This window comes from Meles meles, chromosome 9 (assembly GCF_922984935.1).
Source record: "Meles meles chromosome 9, mMelMel3.1 paternal haplotype, whole genome shotgun sequence".
NCBI classification, from domain to species: Eukaryota; Metazoa; Chordata; class Mammalia; order Carnivora; family Mustelidae; genus Meles; species Meles meles.
In genome coordinates this window covers 62,574,542-62,587,631 of record NC_060074.1, presented here as the reverse complement: position 1 = coordinate 62,587,631, position 13,090 = coordinate 62,574,542, and the positions used below count along the sequence as shown (strand labels likewise).

The window sequence follows — 13,090 nt, the reverse complement described above, 5'->3', positions numbered from 1 at the left end:
GCTTTTCCCCATGCATATACTGTCTTCTAGTCTAACATGTTTCTACTGATATGTCTTTGTCCCAACTTTGTCCAACTACTACTGCCACATTAGTTAGTCAAATCCCAACCAGTCTAATAAAATTTCCTCAGGGAAATACCCTGAATTTCCCTTCCTATCCTTACCTGGGAAGAGCAAATTGCTTCCATTTATGGAACTCAGACAATAACCAATGGCACATAATTGTATTATAATTATTTGTGTCCACATCTCTCACCCTGGACTGTCAGCCCCATAAAAGCAGGGACCATGGGTGTTAATCCAAACACAGTATTGATACACAGTAGTCCCTCAATAAATATTTCTCAAATAAATGATCCTTATCCTTCCAGGTTTAAAATTCTATGGTCCATCCTATAATAGGATTTTTTGAACTACAGTATTCTTATTGATTAAGAGAGGGATGCATTTGTTTTACTCATCCACATTCACAGACACACTTTGGTTTTTAATCAAAGAGATCACCTCCTTAGTCTTTTTTTATCTTTTTTGTCTTTGTAAGGAGAGTTCTGGAGAAAATCTGGCATATTAAATTTGATGTATTTTAATAAATTATAATGCATATATATTCATTAATAATATATATCCCACACCAAGGCATCAGTAGGAATTAATTTTTTAAAAGTCTGCTCTAATAGGAATATAAAATTATGTAAGAGGTCTATATAATAGGCTTGCAAAGAATAAGAAGGAAGAGGGAAAAAATTAAAATAGAACTGCCATGGAACTATGAGATGTTTCTAAAAAGCAAAGCTGCAGAAGAAGCCACGAGAAGCTCCCCTCACTGTGATTTTTAATGTCTCAACCTATCCAAATATTGGGCAAACCTTAGTTCACCTTAAAGGAAAAGCCAAGAGTCTGGAACTGGCCTATCTTCTCAGGACTTGGAGACATTAGTGTCGCAGTTTCAAAGAGACTTTTTTACCTCTTTTTGACTAAGACTCAAATTCTTTGTTTTAATCCTTGATAAGTGAATAGGAAGGTAAAAAATTATTTCTGTTTAAATATGTTTTTATAATTTTTTGATATCTTGCTCCATGTCATCTCAAAGAAATCAAAGTAACCTATACAGATTATTAAAATATTTCATTAAGTATTTTAAACCTAATTTCATTTTAAAAGTTAGGAATTAGGAAACTCCAGTTAAATGAGTATGATTGGTTATTTCTTTATGGCAAAGTGTTGCCACATATAGGTAAGGTATTTCAATGACACTGAGGTTGAGGGGAGTTAAATGTCATAAGCAAACTGTTAGTTACAGGCTCAATATGAACCCAGAATTCAGATTCTGATTGCTGCATGTTTTTCATTCCATTGTTAATAAAGAAACAAAAATTAGTTTAACTAAATGCTCAAATACAAAAGTAACCTTTTTTTCTTCCCATAAGAAAGCAAACATGTTTCATAGAAATGTCTTAAGATAGCTTTGTCATGCTGTTGCATTTTTTTTCTCACCATAGCACATACCTTCCCTAATGTCCATCACCCAGCCACCGCATCCCTCCCACTCCCCTCCAATCCAGCAACCCTCAGTTTGTTTCCTGAGATTTCATTTTCATTTAGCACTTGGTAAGAACCAAATCCATTCAGTTGATGAAAGGTGATGAGAGATAGGTGGATGACACATCTCTGGGTATTTAAGGCTTGCAGTTAATGTGCAAACCCCTTCCACATTCAAAAGTACAAATGCGATTATTCCATACAGCCTAGTGCTGGGTGATGTGAACATCAAAATGGACATAAAATGGCTAAAAATTTTAATTCTAGTTTGTGCCATCTGCCATGAATTTGGGAGGTACAAATTAAATAGCTGAATTAGAAGGTTTGAGAATACTTTTTCTATTTTAATATAAAATGAACCAACTAATTTATTATGTGCCTTCTAAATTCATTTGATAGGTTACAAAACAAAACAAAACACAACAGCCCCATCCCACCATAAATCAGAAGTTCTTTTTCAGAGCTAGTGGCAAAAATGACATGGCTTTTTGACAGCTGATATTTTATAACTTACTTGGAATATACTTTCATAGTAGCAAAAAATACAGCAATGTCATATTATAAATACTAATTCAATGAAAAGACACAACTATTAAAAATACTTTAGCCGTTGGAATAGACCAGGGAACTAGTAATTCAGATAGAAACTCAAAAAACTTACATAATAATCTATAATCATTTTTAGTCTATATCATTTTTCTTACATTGCTATAAGATCTAGAGTTCCTCACTCTCTGTAAGCTTAGTATATCCATGAAATAAACAGCTAAGAATTAAAAGGCCATTTAGGGATAAACTACTATGGAGACCAGAATAAGTGTGGGAACAGAGATGAGGTGGGTGGTTGGGATAAGGAAAATGTCACAGATGACTTTGATGATTACCCTGATGTCATGGTTGTAGACTGTTCTATAAGGGACTGATGCATTCACTGTATTTTGTTGTTGTTGTTTCTTTTTTCTATCCTGATTTTTTAAATGTGATTTTTGGCACAATGCAAAATAAAATAACTGTTAACTTAGATTTCCAAATACAAGAAAAATACAATAATCTAGCTTGGATTTCTGGCATTTTTGTCACATTTCTGTCAGATTTTTTTTTTTTTTTTACCTTTCCTGCAGAATTAAGCAGGTGTTTGCCTTCTTTCCTTTCTAATCCCAGACAGTTGCTTGGCATGGGTGAATATGACCTTGTACTCTGTACTTCCTAACCCACTCCAGGAGCTCATTGGTCAGCTGTGGTTCCACCAAATAAGGGCCTTACTTAAAGTAGAGTGACTTGAATTGTGAGAATGCCTGAAATCACAACAGAGGAAACAGCTGAAGGAACAAAAGATAATTAGATTATGATAGATGACACCAACACAGTGCTTCCTCATCCCCAAACTATTCTAGACACTTAATGTAAATTAGTTCATTTATTCCTTATGATAACCTGGAAGGTCAGTTCTCATAGCATCCCCATTTTATAAATGGAGACTGAAGCACTGAGGGGTTACATTCTGCAAAGTCATACAGCTCATCAGTGACAGAGTCAGGGTTAAGAACAGAGGCAGCCCACTCTATAGTCCATGCTTCTAACCACCACACCAAATGGAAGATTCAGAAAGAATATGAAGCGTCTTGGAGTAGTTGAGTAACAGCAGACTGGAAAAGGAAATACATTCTGCATTGCCTCAGAAGATGCTTCAAAAGGATCCAAGGTGAGAAGCTGAAAGAAAATAGTTTTGGGCGTACTTGGGTGGCTCAGTCAGCTAAGCATCTGTCTTCGGCTCAGGTCATGATCTCAGGGTCCTGGGATGGAGCCTCATGTCAGGCTCTCTAATCAGCGGGGAATCTCCTTCTCCCTCTCCCTTTGCTTCTTCCCCCTGTTCATGCTTTCTCTTTCTCTCTTTCAAATAAATAAAATCTTTGAAAAAAAAGAAGAAAGAAAAGAAAGTAGTTTTGACTTCTCTGTCGCTGCTGCCGGTCAGGCTTTGTTTGGATAACCAATGGTCAGTGATGATGATGGTGACGACCAGAACAGTGGTTGGATTAGGCAAAATTTTCTTATTCTGAGATTTTAGGAGTCAGGCATATACCAGTATTTCTTTATTTGGAGAGCTAGAAAGATGTGATAAAAGTAGTGGGGGTGGAGAATGATGGGTCCTTAAGAAATTTCACTGGCAAACATTACTGACATTATTCTTTTTACCAAAGTATACTATAATATGTTTTGGCTCAAAGGTCTCAGACCAGCCTTTGATAGACTTATAAAGCTAGTTTATTGAACATTAGACTGGATAATGATGCTTCCAGGTTAAAATTTGTAGTGCAGGGCGCCTGGGTGGCTCAGTGGGTTAAGCCGCTGCCTTTGGCTCAGGTCATGATCTCAGGGTCCTGGGATCGAGTTCCGCATCGGGCTCTCTGCTCAGCAGGGAGCCTGCTTCCCTCTCTCTCTCTGCCTGCCTCTCTATCTACTTGTGATCTCTCTCTGTCAAATAAATAAATAAAATCTAAACAAACAAACAAACAAACAAACAAACAAAAAAAACTTTGTAGTGCAGCACTAAAATGTTTATACTTTAAAAAGTTACCAGAAGAATCCCCAAAGGAACATTGTAAAATGTTTATACTGCACACTGAGAAAGAAAAGAAGTCTATGCATTGAAGCAGAGAAGTTTTTTCCCACCAAAAATAAATATTCATTTATTAATATACTACCAAAGAAATTACTAGAAGAAACATTAAATGACACCTTGGCTGATTTCTTAATCCCCTCACTCACTTGCTTTCCTATGTCTCATGCATTTTTTTTCCCTTGGTAGGCAATTCTTATGCAAGAAGCTAAACGTAATTAAATGTGCAGGATGAAAAGATGGCACAGGCACTGCTGGTACCCCCGGGGCCTGAAAGCTTCCGCCTTTTTACTAGAGAATCTCTTGCTGCTATCGAAAAACGTGCCGCAGAAGAGAAAGCCAAAAAGCCCAAGAGAGAACAAGACAATGACGACGAGAACAAACCAAAGCCAAATAGTGACTTGGAAGCTGGGAAGAACCTTCCATTTATTTACGGAGACATTCCTCCAGAGATGGTGTCAGAGCCCTTGGAGGACCTGGACCCGTACTATATCAATAAGAAAGTGAGTGTTGATTTTATGCTTTCAAAAGTTAAGTTATATTTCCAAATTTAAGTCTTTAATTAAACACTAATGTTAATATACTTTTCTCTGGCTCATATATATAGTGCATCATAAGGTTTCTACTGTTAAAGACTTTGTACTTTTTATTTTCACTTACTTTTAAGCACAATAGCCAAAACCAAGATTTGGCTACAGTGAAGACATATGAAAGATAAATGAATACTTTCTGTAATTTCACAGTAACTGAAATAGTCAACATTAAAACTGACACCTACAAAGCAAAATATCTGTTATCACTGACATATTTCAGCACATGGTAGAAAACAGAAGAAGAGCCATGAGTTATGGGTTTATGTACTTCTTATTTTTTAGTTCTTACTTGTCTTGAAGTTTGCTCACAAGAGATTTGTATTCTAGAGGGTAATAATCTTACTTAGCATCCTCCTATAAGAAGATAATACATTGACAAGCACAGTCACACCTACTTATTGTTAAAACATCACTCAGCGAAAAAAATGTCAAGAACAAAACACAAAAACCCCTCAAGTTTTCTCTATCTACATATGATTTGAATCAAGTTATGACTATGCCTTCCTTATGCTGTAATGACAATTCTGTCAGAATTAACTAGTTTTTGAAGTTAAACCAGCTGTGCAGTTTTATAGCAAATTTTTTTTCTTAATGGATGATAGATACTGCATCATCTAATTGGGTATTTTGGCATTTTATAACACACAATTTATATTTCACATTCATAAGCATAAAAACAGGTCTATATAGAAACGAGAGATAAATAAATATCACCATGAATTGATGGTTTGTGGTTTAAAGAAGCAGAATGTGATTTAATCTTATAAGATCAGTGATGGACAAAGAACCTGACAGTTAACCATCCAAAGGTGGAACTAGCCCTACTGCCCTCAAGGAGGGCTTCTCAAACTTGCATGTGTTGTACACATCATCTAAGGATCTTGTTAAGATACAGATTCAGATTCCAGAGGTCTGTGGGGCCAGAGATCCTGCATCTCTTACAAGTCCTCGAGTGAGACTCCTTCTGCTGTAATACACGGGCCACACTTGGAGGAGCAAGCTCTAAAATGCTTTCTATAAGTCATAAAATCAATTTAAATGGTTAAACAGGCCCTTTCTTTTTCCTTTGAAACTAGTTTCATGAAAGTGGCATTTAATACTGATTCACCTATTTTTGAAAGTCTTTTGTTCCAGTACTCTACTATAGAAGTGATAAGGAAAAATTTGAAAATTTGAAATTTAATTACTGTTACTGTTACACATGATGATGACAGTGAGACCTCCCCCCAGAAACAAGAATAAAATTCTCCTTAAAATTACTGATTCAAAGTATATATTTGCAAAGATGTCTTTAAGAGACAAGGGTATGTTCACTCTGACATGCTTAGAAGTATTAGCTACTAAAAGAAAGAAAGTATCCTTAAGAAAGGAAATTGGTAAGATTAAGGGATGGGGAGAATAACAGAGACAAACACTGGCATTTTCCAAAGGGAACAGTCTTTAGAGTAGCCCTGAAAGCATTTTCCTCCCCAAATCAAGGCTATTTCATTGTAGATGAGCTACACTGGGCTACCTAACAGAGGTGTCATTAAACATTGTGCAGCATTTGATTAAGTCGGCTTGTTTGGACTCCACCCTCTGCAAAGAACCTTCCTATTATAATTTGTCTTCCCACAGATCTGCTTGAAAGGAAAGAAAATGCTAGTTATGCCACTGCAATTATTTCAGTCCACATGACAGTAATACATCTCATTGTAAATAAGTAGATTGGCATTCTGATTTTGTATGTGAGGCTTTCAGGCTTGGTTACTGTTGAGTCCGCTGCTAAGAAACAGAATTGTTCTGTGTATGCTAACAAAGTCAGTTTTTATGGCCTTCCTGTCTGAGAACCAGACTTGGACCTTGATTTATTCCTAGTGGCCACGGTCCATCTTGCGAGATATCTAGACTATTCACTTTTAATGTTGGTGCACTGCCTTTCTTTATGAAGTATCTATAAAAATGAAGACTGAGGTACTATTGAAGAAAAAGGTAGTTCGTGATTGTTAGGATTGAAGGAGCTAACATAAGAAGCTAATAGAAAAGTTCTGGAATTTAAAAACATGGTATGAAGTTTATGTTAATTATTTGAATAACACAGGTAAAAGGCACTTCAAAATGTAAAGCATTATGTAACAGTTTGCTGCCATTAATTATAATATATTTTACAACCTAATTTAATCAGATAATCAGATGAGCCACCTCACAGTGCATTTCAATGGTGTTTAAATTGACCAGGTAACAACTGAAGAATAGTGACGCTGATAATCTTAAGAAGCTAACGTTTGTTGTGCTCCTACTTTGTTGGGCACTGTTTCAGTGCTTTAAGTGTCATAATTCATTTACTATTCCAAGAACCAGTCAAGCAGTACTATATTAGCCTCATTTTACACATGGGATGTCAAGCCCAGGGAGGTTAAGTAACTTGCCCAAGTCACACTCATTAAAAGTGGTGAATTCAGGGTTTGAAGCCAGGCAGTCAGAACTCTTAAGCACTAAGCAAAACTATATATGGCATTTATCAATAAAATGAAAGAAAATGTTAAAAAAATTGGTTGTATGCTTTTCTGAATTCTCTATTTGATATGGTCCTATTCGGAGATATAAAGCTTACTCTTGCCTCAAGTAGTAAACATTTTAGTGAACCTGTAAGATATATATTCATCTGGGAAAAAGCAAGTAGCATTCCAGAGTGAACAACTAGTTTGACATACTTACACTATAACATTCATCACCTTAGTACTAATATGTAATAATTTTTTTAAGTCACATCATTATTTATCATTACTTGAAGACCATATTTTAGACTTGACACTATTTATCCCTCCTCCAATTATCTGTCACTCTCTCCAGTAATTTTCAGTTTATGCACATCTCTCAATAACCTCAGAGTCCCAAATTTCAAGTGTCTTCCTTGTAATTATTTCACTACACAGGATATTAGTATTTTATTCCTCATTTCTCAGAACTCAAGATGTTGTGTTAGGTGGTGTTCACCAGAAATAAACTTGAAATTGTGTTCTTAAGGCCTGCTCTGTTCCAGAACCTGCAAATTCAATGAAGATGCCCTTGGCATGTCATTTTTAATCCCATTAGTTCCATGAAGGCTAAGGCTAATCTTTCGGGAGAGCAGAGGATTTCATGTTTAAAGGGACATTTCATTCCTGTCACTCTGTTTTTGGAGATTTTTCAAAATAAATTCCTAATGTTATAAGTGGTAACTGCTTTTTCAAGGAAATTGCCTCACAAAAGAATGAGAAAATGCACTTTTAATTATTGTGAAGTTTACATCATTGAATGCCTAAATGTATTTAGATTGTTTGTAATATTAAATGATCTAATCCTGTGAATTCAAGAAAGTCCTTTAATGCATTTGTGCTTCGAGGGCAGTTTTCCCAATATCCAGAATCCCTTATGGATGATCTCAATGCTAGTAAAAAAGTTTACTTGCTCTCCTCATAGAATTGTTCAAATTTATAGATTGCTATTCATGGAAAATGTTTGGTTAGGTAATGTTTGGCTCCATGGTCTTGAATACAAAAGGGCAATGTATGGAGAAATTGTTTTCTCTGTCCTTTATACTCAAAATATAAGTATTTCTGTCTACCTATTCAAACACTACCATGTTGTCAGTGAACATGATTGTATGGGATACAGACCTTAGTTTAAGAGTAAAAACATATTGTTAAACAAATGGATGTACTGATGTCTTAAAGGTAAATGGCATCTTAAAGGTAAGCCTGCACTTAATTAAAACAAGTGTTTATTTACAAACCACACTATTAAGTACTGGGGGAAAATGGAGAAAAAGTAGATTAAGGCTTTTATGCTCAATAGTTTCTAACAACTTCTAACCTAGTCCTCAGTGGAATGAACCCTACATGGAAATTGCTACTTGACTGTAATTAAAAGCAACATGCCAACGTGTGCAAATTAATATACTAAGACTTACTGGTAAAGGGAAACAATTAGAAGTGATCAGAAGGCAGTGATTTATCTGGAAAGACATGATGGAGGAGGTGATTTTGATAACTGAGGACATTTTTGAAAGTAGGGCTTTTCAAACCTGGCTGCATATTAAAATTACCAGAGGAAATTTTTAAAATAATACCCATGTCTATGCCCATCCTTGAGAAATTCTGACTCAATTGGTTTTGTGTGGGATCCAAATATTGGCAAATTTAAAATCACCTCAAGAGATTCAAATATACAGAGAGGACTAAGAACTTTGATTAAGTATTTGGTAGGACCTCATTGTCAGGCCTGTTACGAACCTGAAATGGGGGGAGTTTATATTAGATGACCTCTCAGGTACCTCCTTCTTCTAGGATTTTATGACACATTTTCAGACTCAGAGGGCGAAGCTGACAGGTTGTGAGTTAAATTGACAGGTGGACAGTCAATTTGTTGGAACAGAGACGGCTTAGTGGGAAAAAATAAAAGTTGATCCTAGAGAGATATGGTGGGTAATCACCAAGTAACATGGCTTAAATCCTAAATTGATGGTTACAGGTTTCAGGTCATAGAATTTTAGCTACAGAATGCCCTTTGAAATGATGTATGGAAGCCTAATTCTCAATGCAGCTTTCCCTTCTCAGTATTACCAGCAGATCTACAGAATCAGCAAAACCAGGATATTCAGCCTGTTTGAACATTTTAAAGTAGGACAACTACCACAGGGAAAATAGAGAGGATTCATAAACTTTAGAGTTCAAAGACTTGAAATAATTAAAATAAAAAAGATTATTTTTGTAGCAATATGTACAGAATAATCTGAAAAAGTTACCAAAACTGGAGACAGATGGTAAGCTTTAAATAAAATTGGAGTCTGTAAAGTTACAAATTGATAAAAAAAATTTTGTGTAGGATCATCAGTTTGTATCAGAAAGTTGGAACTCTAGAGACAAATTAGATAATAGTAAATCATATGTTTACTATGTTAAGTCAGGGGAGAAACAGCTAACATGTTTATAGTTACAATATACCAATTTGTTTAAACAAACAAGTTTGAACAAACAAATCAGGTAAAAAGTTCTTCATCTGTTTAAGCTCTTCAAGTAAGCCACATGTCTAATCTAGTAATTTTTTTCATATTTTCTTTTTCAGACTTTTATAGTATTGAATAAAGGGAAGGCAATTTTCCGATTCAGTGCCACCTCTGCCTTGTATATTTTAACTCCGCTAAACCCTGTTAGGAAAATTGCTATTAAGATTTTGGTACATTCATATCCTTTTCATGTGATTGAATGCTGGTACTTGATTTTATAGAAAATTTCATTCTTTTATACATATTTTTATATATTTATATTTTACATATATTGTGTTATATATTATATATAATTTCTTTAAGATTAATTGTGACTGTTATTTAATCTGTTCTCATTGATTTTTCTGCCATTTATTAAAAGATTAGTATAGAATGACTATTATGATCCTAGAAGTAAAAATGTACTGTTAGTGAATGTGTAAATGAAACATTCTGTGTAGAAGGAACAACAGCAAATCTAAGTCACACTTTTATTATCCTCCAGACCACACATAATTATTGCTAAAGAAACATGGTCTATTGTGGTTAGTATTATTATCCATATTACCAAATGTTCTTACTTTTATGCCTTAATTGGTTCTGTATCTTCAGCACCTGGATCTGTCCATCCTTCCTTTACTAATATTAAACTATATATGTGCCTAAATACCTAATATATATTTAAAAATCACTGAACTTAAGACTACTTACAATGATAGTCAAAAACCATCAAACAAGGACAGAATAGGTGTGGATTTCAACAAATTCTCTAATAGGTAATGATAAAATAGAAAGGTATTCAGAGGCTGTGTTTAAGAATGGCCATTTTTTTATTTTTTTAAGTTTTTATTTAAATTCCTGTTAGTTTAACATACAGTGTAATATTAGTATCAAGTGTACCATTTAGTGATTCAACACTTCTATACAATACCCAGTGCTCATCACTAGTGCACTCCTTAATCCCCATCATCTACTTAACCCACCCCCCACTCACCTCCCCTCTGGTCAACCATCAGTTTGTTCTCTGTAGATAAGAATCTATTTCTTGGTTTGCCTCTTTTTCCTCCTACGATCGTTGGTTTTGTTTCTTAAATTCCACATATGAGTGAAATCATATGGTATTTGTCCTTCTCTGATTGACTAGATTCAATTAGCATTATATCCTCTAGCTCCATCCATGTTGTTGCAAATGGCAAGATTTCAATCTTTTTTATGGCTGAGTAATATTCGTGTGTGTGTGTGTGTGTGTGTGTGTGTGTACACACCACATATTTATTCATTCCTCAGTTGATGGACATTTGGGCTCTTTCCATAATTTGACTATTGTAGATAATGCTGTTATAAACATTGGGGTGCATGCATCCCTTTGAATTAGTATTTTTGTATTCTTTGGACAAGTGCCTAGTAGTACAATTGCTGGATTGTAGAGTAGTTCTATTTTTAACTTTTTGAGGAGCCTCCATATTGTCTTTCAGAGCAGCTGTATGTTTGCATTCCTACCAACAGTGTAAAAGCGTTCCTCTTTCTCTACATCCTTGCCAACATCATTTGTTTCTTGTGAGATGTTATCATTTTTTCTTTTTCTAATTTTTATTTAAATTTTAGTTAGTTAACATATAGTGTAATACTGGTTTCAGGGGAATTTAGTGATTCATCACTTACACAAAGCTCCAATGCTCAACACAAATGCTCTCCTTAATACCCATCATCCATCTAGCCCATTCCTCACGCACCTCCCCTCCATCAATCCTATAGTTAAGAGTCTCTTATGGTTTTTTTCCCTCTTTCCCCTCCCTCCCCTATGTTCATCTCTTTTGTTTCTTAAATTCCACATATGAGTGAAATCATATGGTATTTGTCTTTCTCTGACTGACTTATTTCGGTTAGCACAATACACCCTAATTCCATCCATGTCATTGCAAATGGAAAGATTTCTTTCTTTTTGATGGCTAATATTCTAGTGTGTGTGTGTGTGTGTGTGTGTGTGTGTGGGTGTGCATACCACATCTTCTTTATCCATTCATCAGCTGATAGACATTTGGGCTCTTTCCATAATTTGGTTATTGTTGAGAATGCTGCTATAAACACACATGTGTGTGCCCCTTTGAATCAGTATTTTTTTTTAATCCTTTGGGTAAATACCTAGTAGTGCAATTGCTGGGTCATAGGGTAGTTCTATTTGTAACTTTGTGAGGAACCTCCATACTGTTTTCCAGAGTGGCTGCACCAGTTTGCATTCTCATTAAGAGTATAAGAGGGTCCCTTTTTTCTACATCCTCACCAACAACTGTTGTTTCCTGTGTTGTTAATTTTAGCCATTCTGACAGGTGTGAGGTGATATCTCATTATAGTTCTGATTTGTATTTCCTTCATGATGAGTGATGTCAAACATCTTTTCATGTATCTGTTGGCCACCTGTATGTCTTCTTTGGAAAAAGTCTATTCATATCTTTGGCCCATTTTTAAATTACATTATTTGCTTTTTGGGTGTTGAGTTTTATAAGTTCTTTATATATTTTAGATACTAATTCTTTATCAGGTATGTCATTTGCAAATAATCTCCCATTCTGTAGGCTGCCTTTTAGTTTTGTTGACTATTTCCTTCGCTGTGCAGAAGCTTTTTATTTTGATTAAGTCCCAGTGGTTTATTATTGCCTTTGTTTCCCTTGTTTCAGCAGACATATCTAGTAAGAAGTTGCTATGGCTGGTGTCAAGGGACTACTGCCCGTGTTCTCCTCTAGATTTTAATGGTTTCCTGTCTCACATTTAGGTCTTTAATCAAGAATGGGAATTTTATATAGATAGATTCAAAATAGCCTTATTAAAAAAAAAAAAAACAACTAAAAGAGAGACAAAAGACTGGTTAACCTAGAGATAGGGTAAATAGGACCGAACTTTTTCATTTGAATTCTTTTCATTATATGGTTTGATATTAGTAAGCATTTATATTTTTTAAATTAAAGATTTACCCCCAAAATAACCATAATCTTCCTTAGAGTGAAGTCTGATTGAGATCCTAATAGAAATTAATTACAGCTAATTCTCAGGAAGTTTTCAAAACAGGACTCATCTGTTTAGGAACAGTGTAGACTAGATACAGAAGGATATCTAGATGGTCCATTAAGTTCTCCCACAGTCTAAAGTGAAAATAAAAAGTTAGAAAACAATATTAACTTATCAGCAACAAAATTCTCTCTTCCATTACTCTTATGAAAACACTGAAAGAATGAGTCACATCACAATATGATTATTAAAAGTACCTGATTACAGTGCAATTCTTAGTCAATGTAATCCTTGAATATACTGGGGTATTCTTTCTCAGGGTTTTTATATTGC

General features: G+C 34.9%; 1 protein-coding gene across 3 annotated transcripts in view; it reads left to right on the top strand.

Moving 5' to 3' along the window:
* SCN3A (sodium voltage-gated channel alpha subunit 3) overlaps window positions 1-13,090 on the top strand; it is a 109,829-nt gene that overhangs the window by 25,490 nt on the left and 71,249 nt on the right. For all 3 annotated transcript variants that reach the window (XM_046019659.1, XM_046019657.1, XM_046019658.1), the window contains exons 3-4: window positions 4,346-4,659; window positions 9,835-9,953. In XM_046019659.1, coding sequence (XP_045875615.1) covers window positions 4,396-4,659; window positions 9,835-9,953 — 383 coding nt within the window. In that variant the 5' untranslated portion in view covers window positions 4,346-4,395. The remainder of the gene's footprint in view (window positions 1-4,345; window positions 4,660-9,834; window positions 9,954-13,090) is intronic.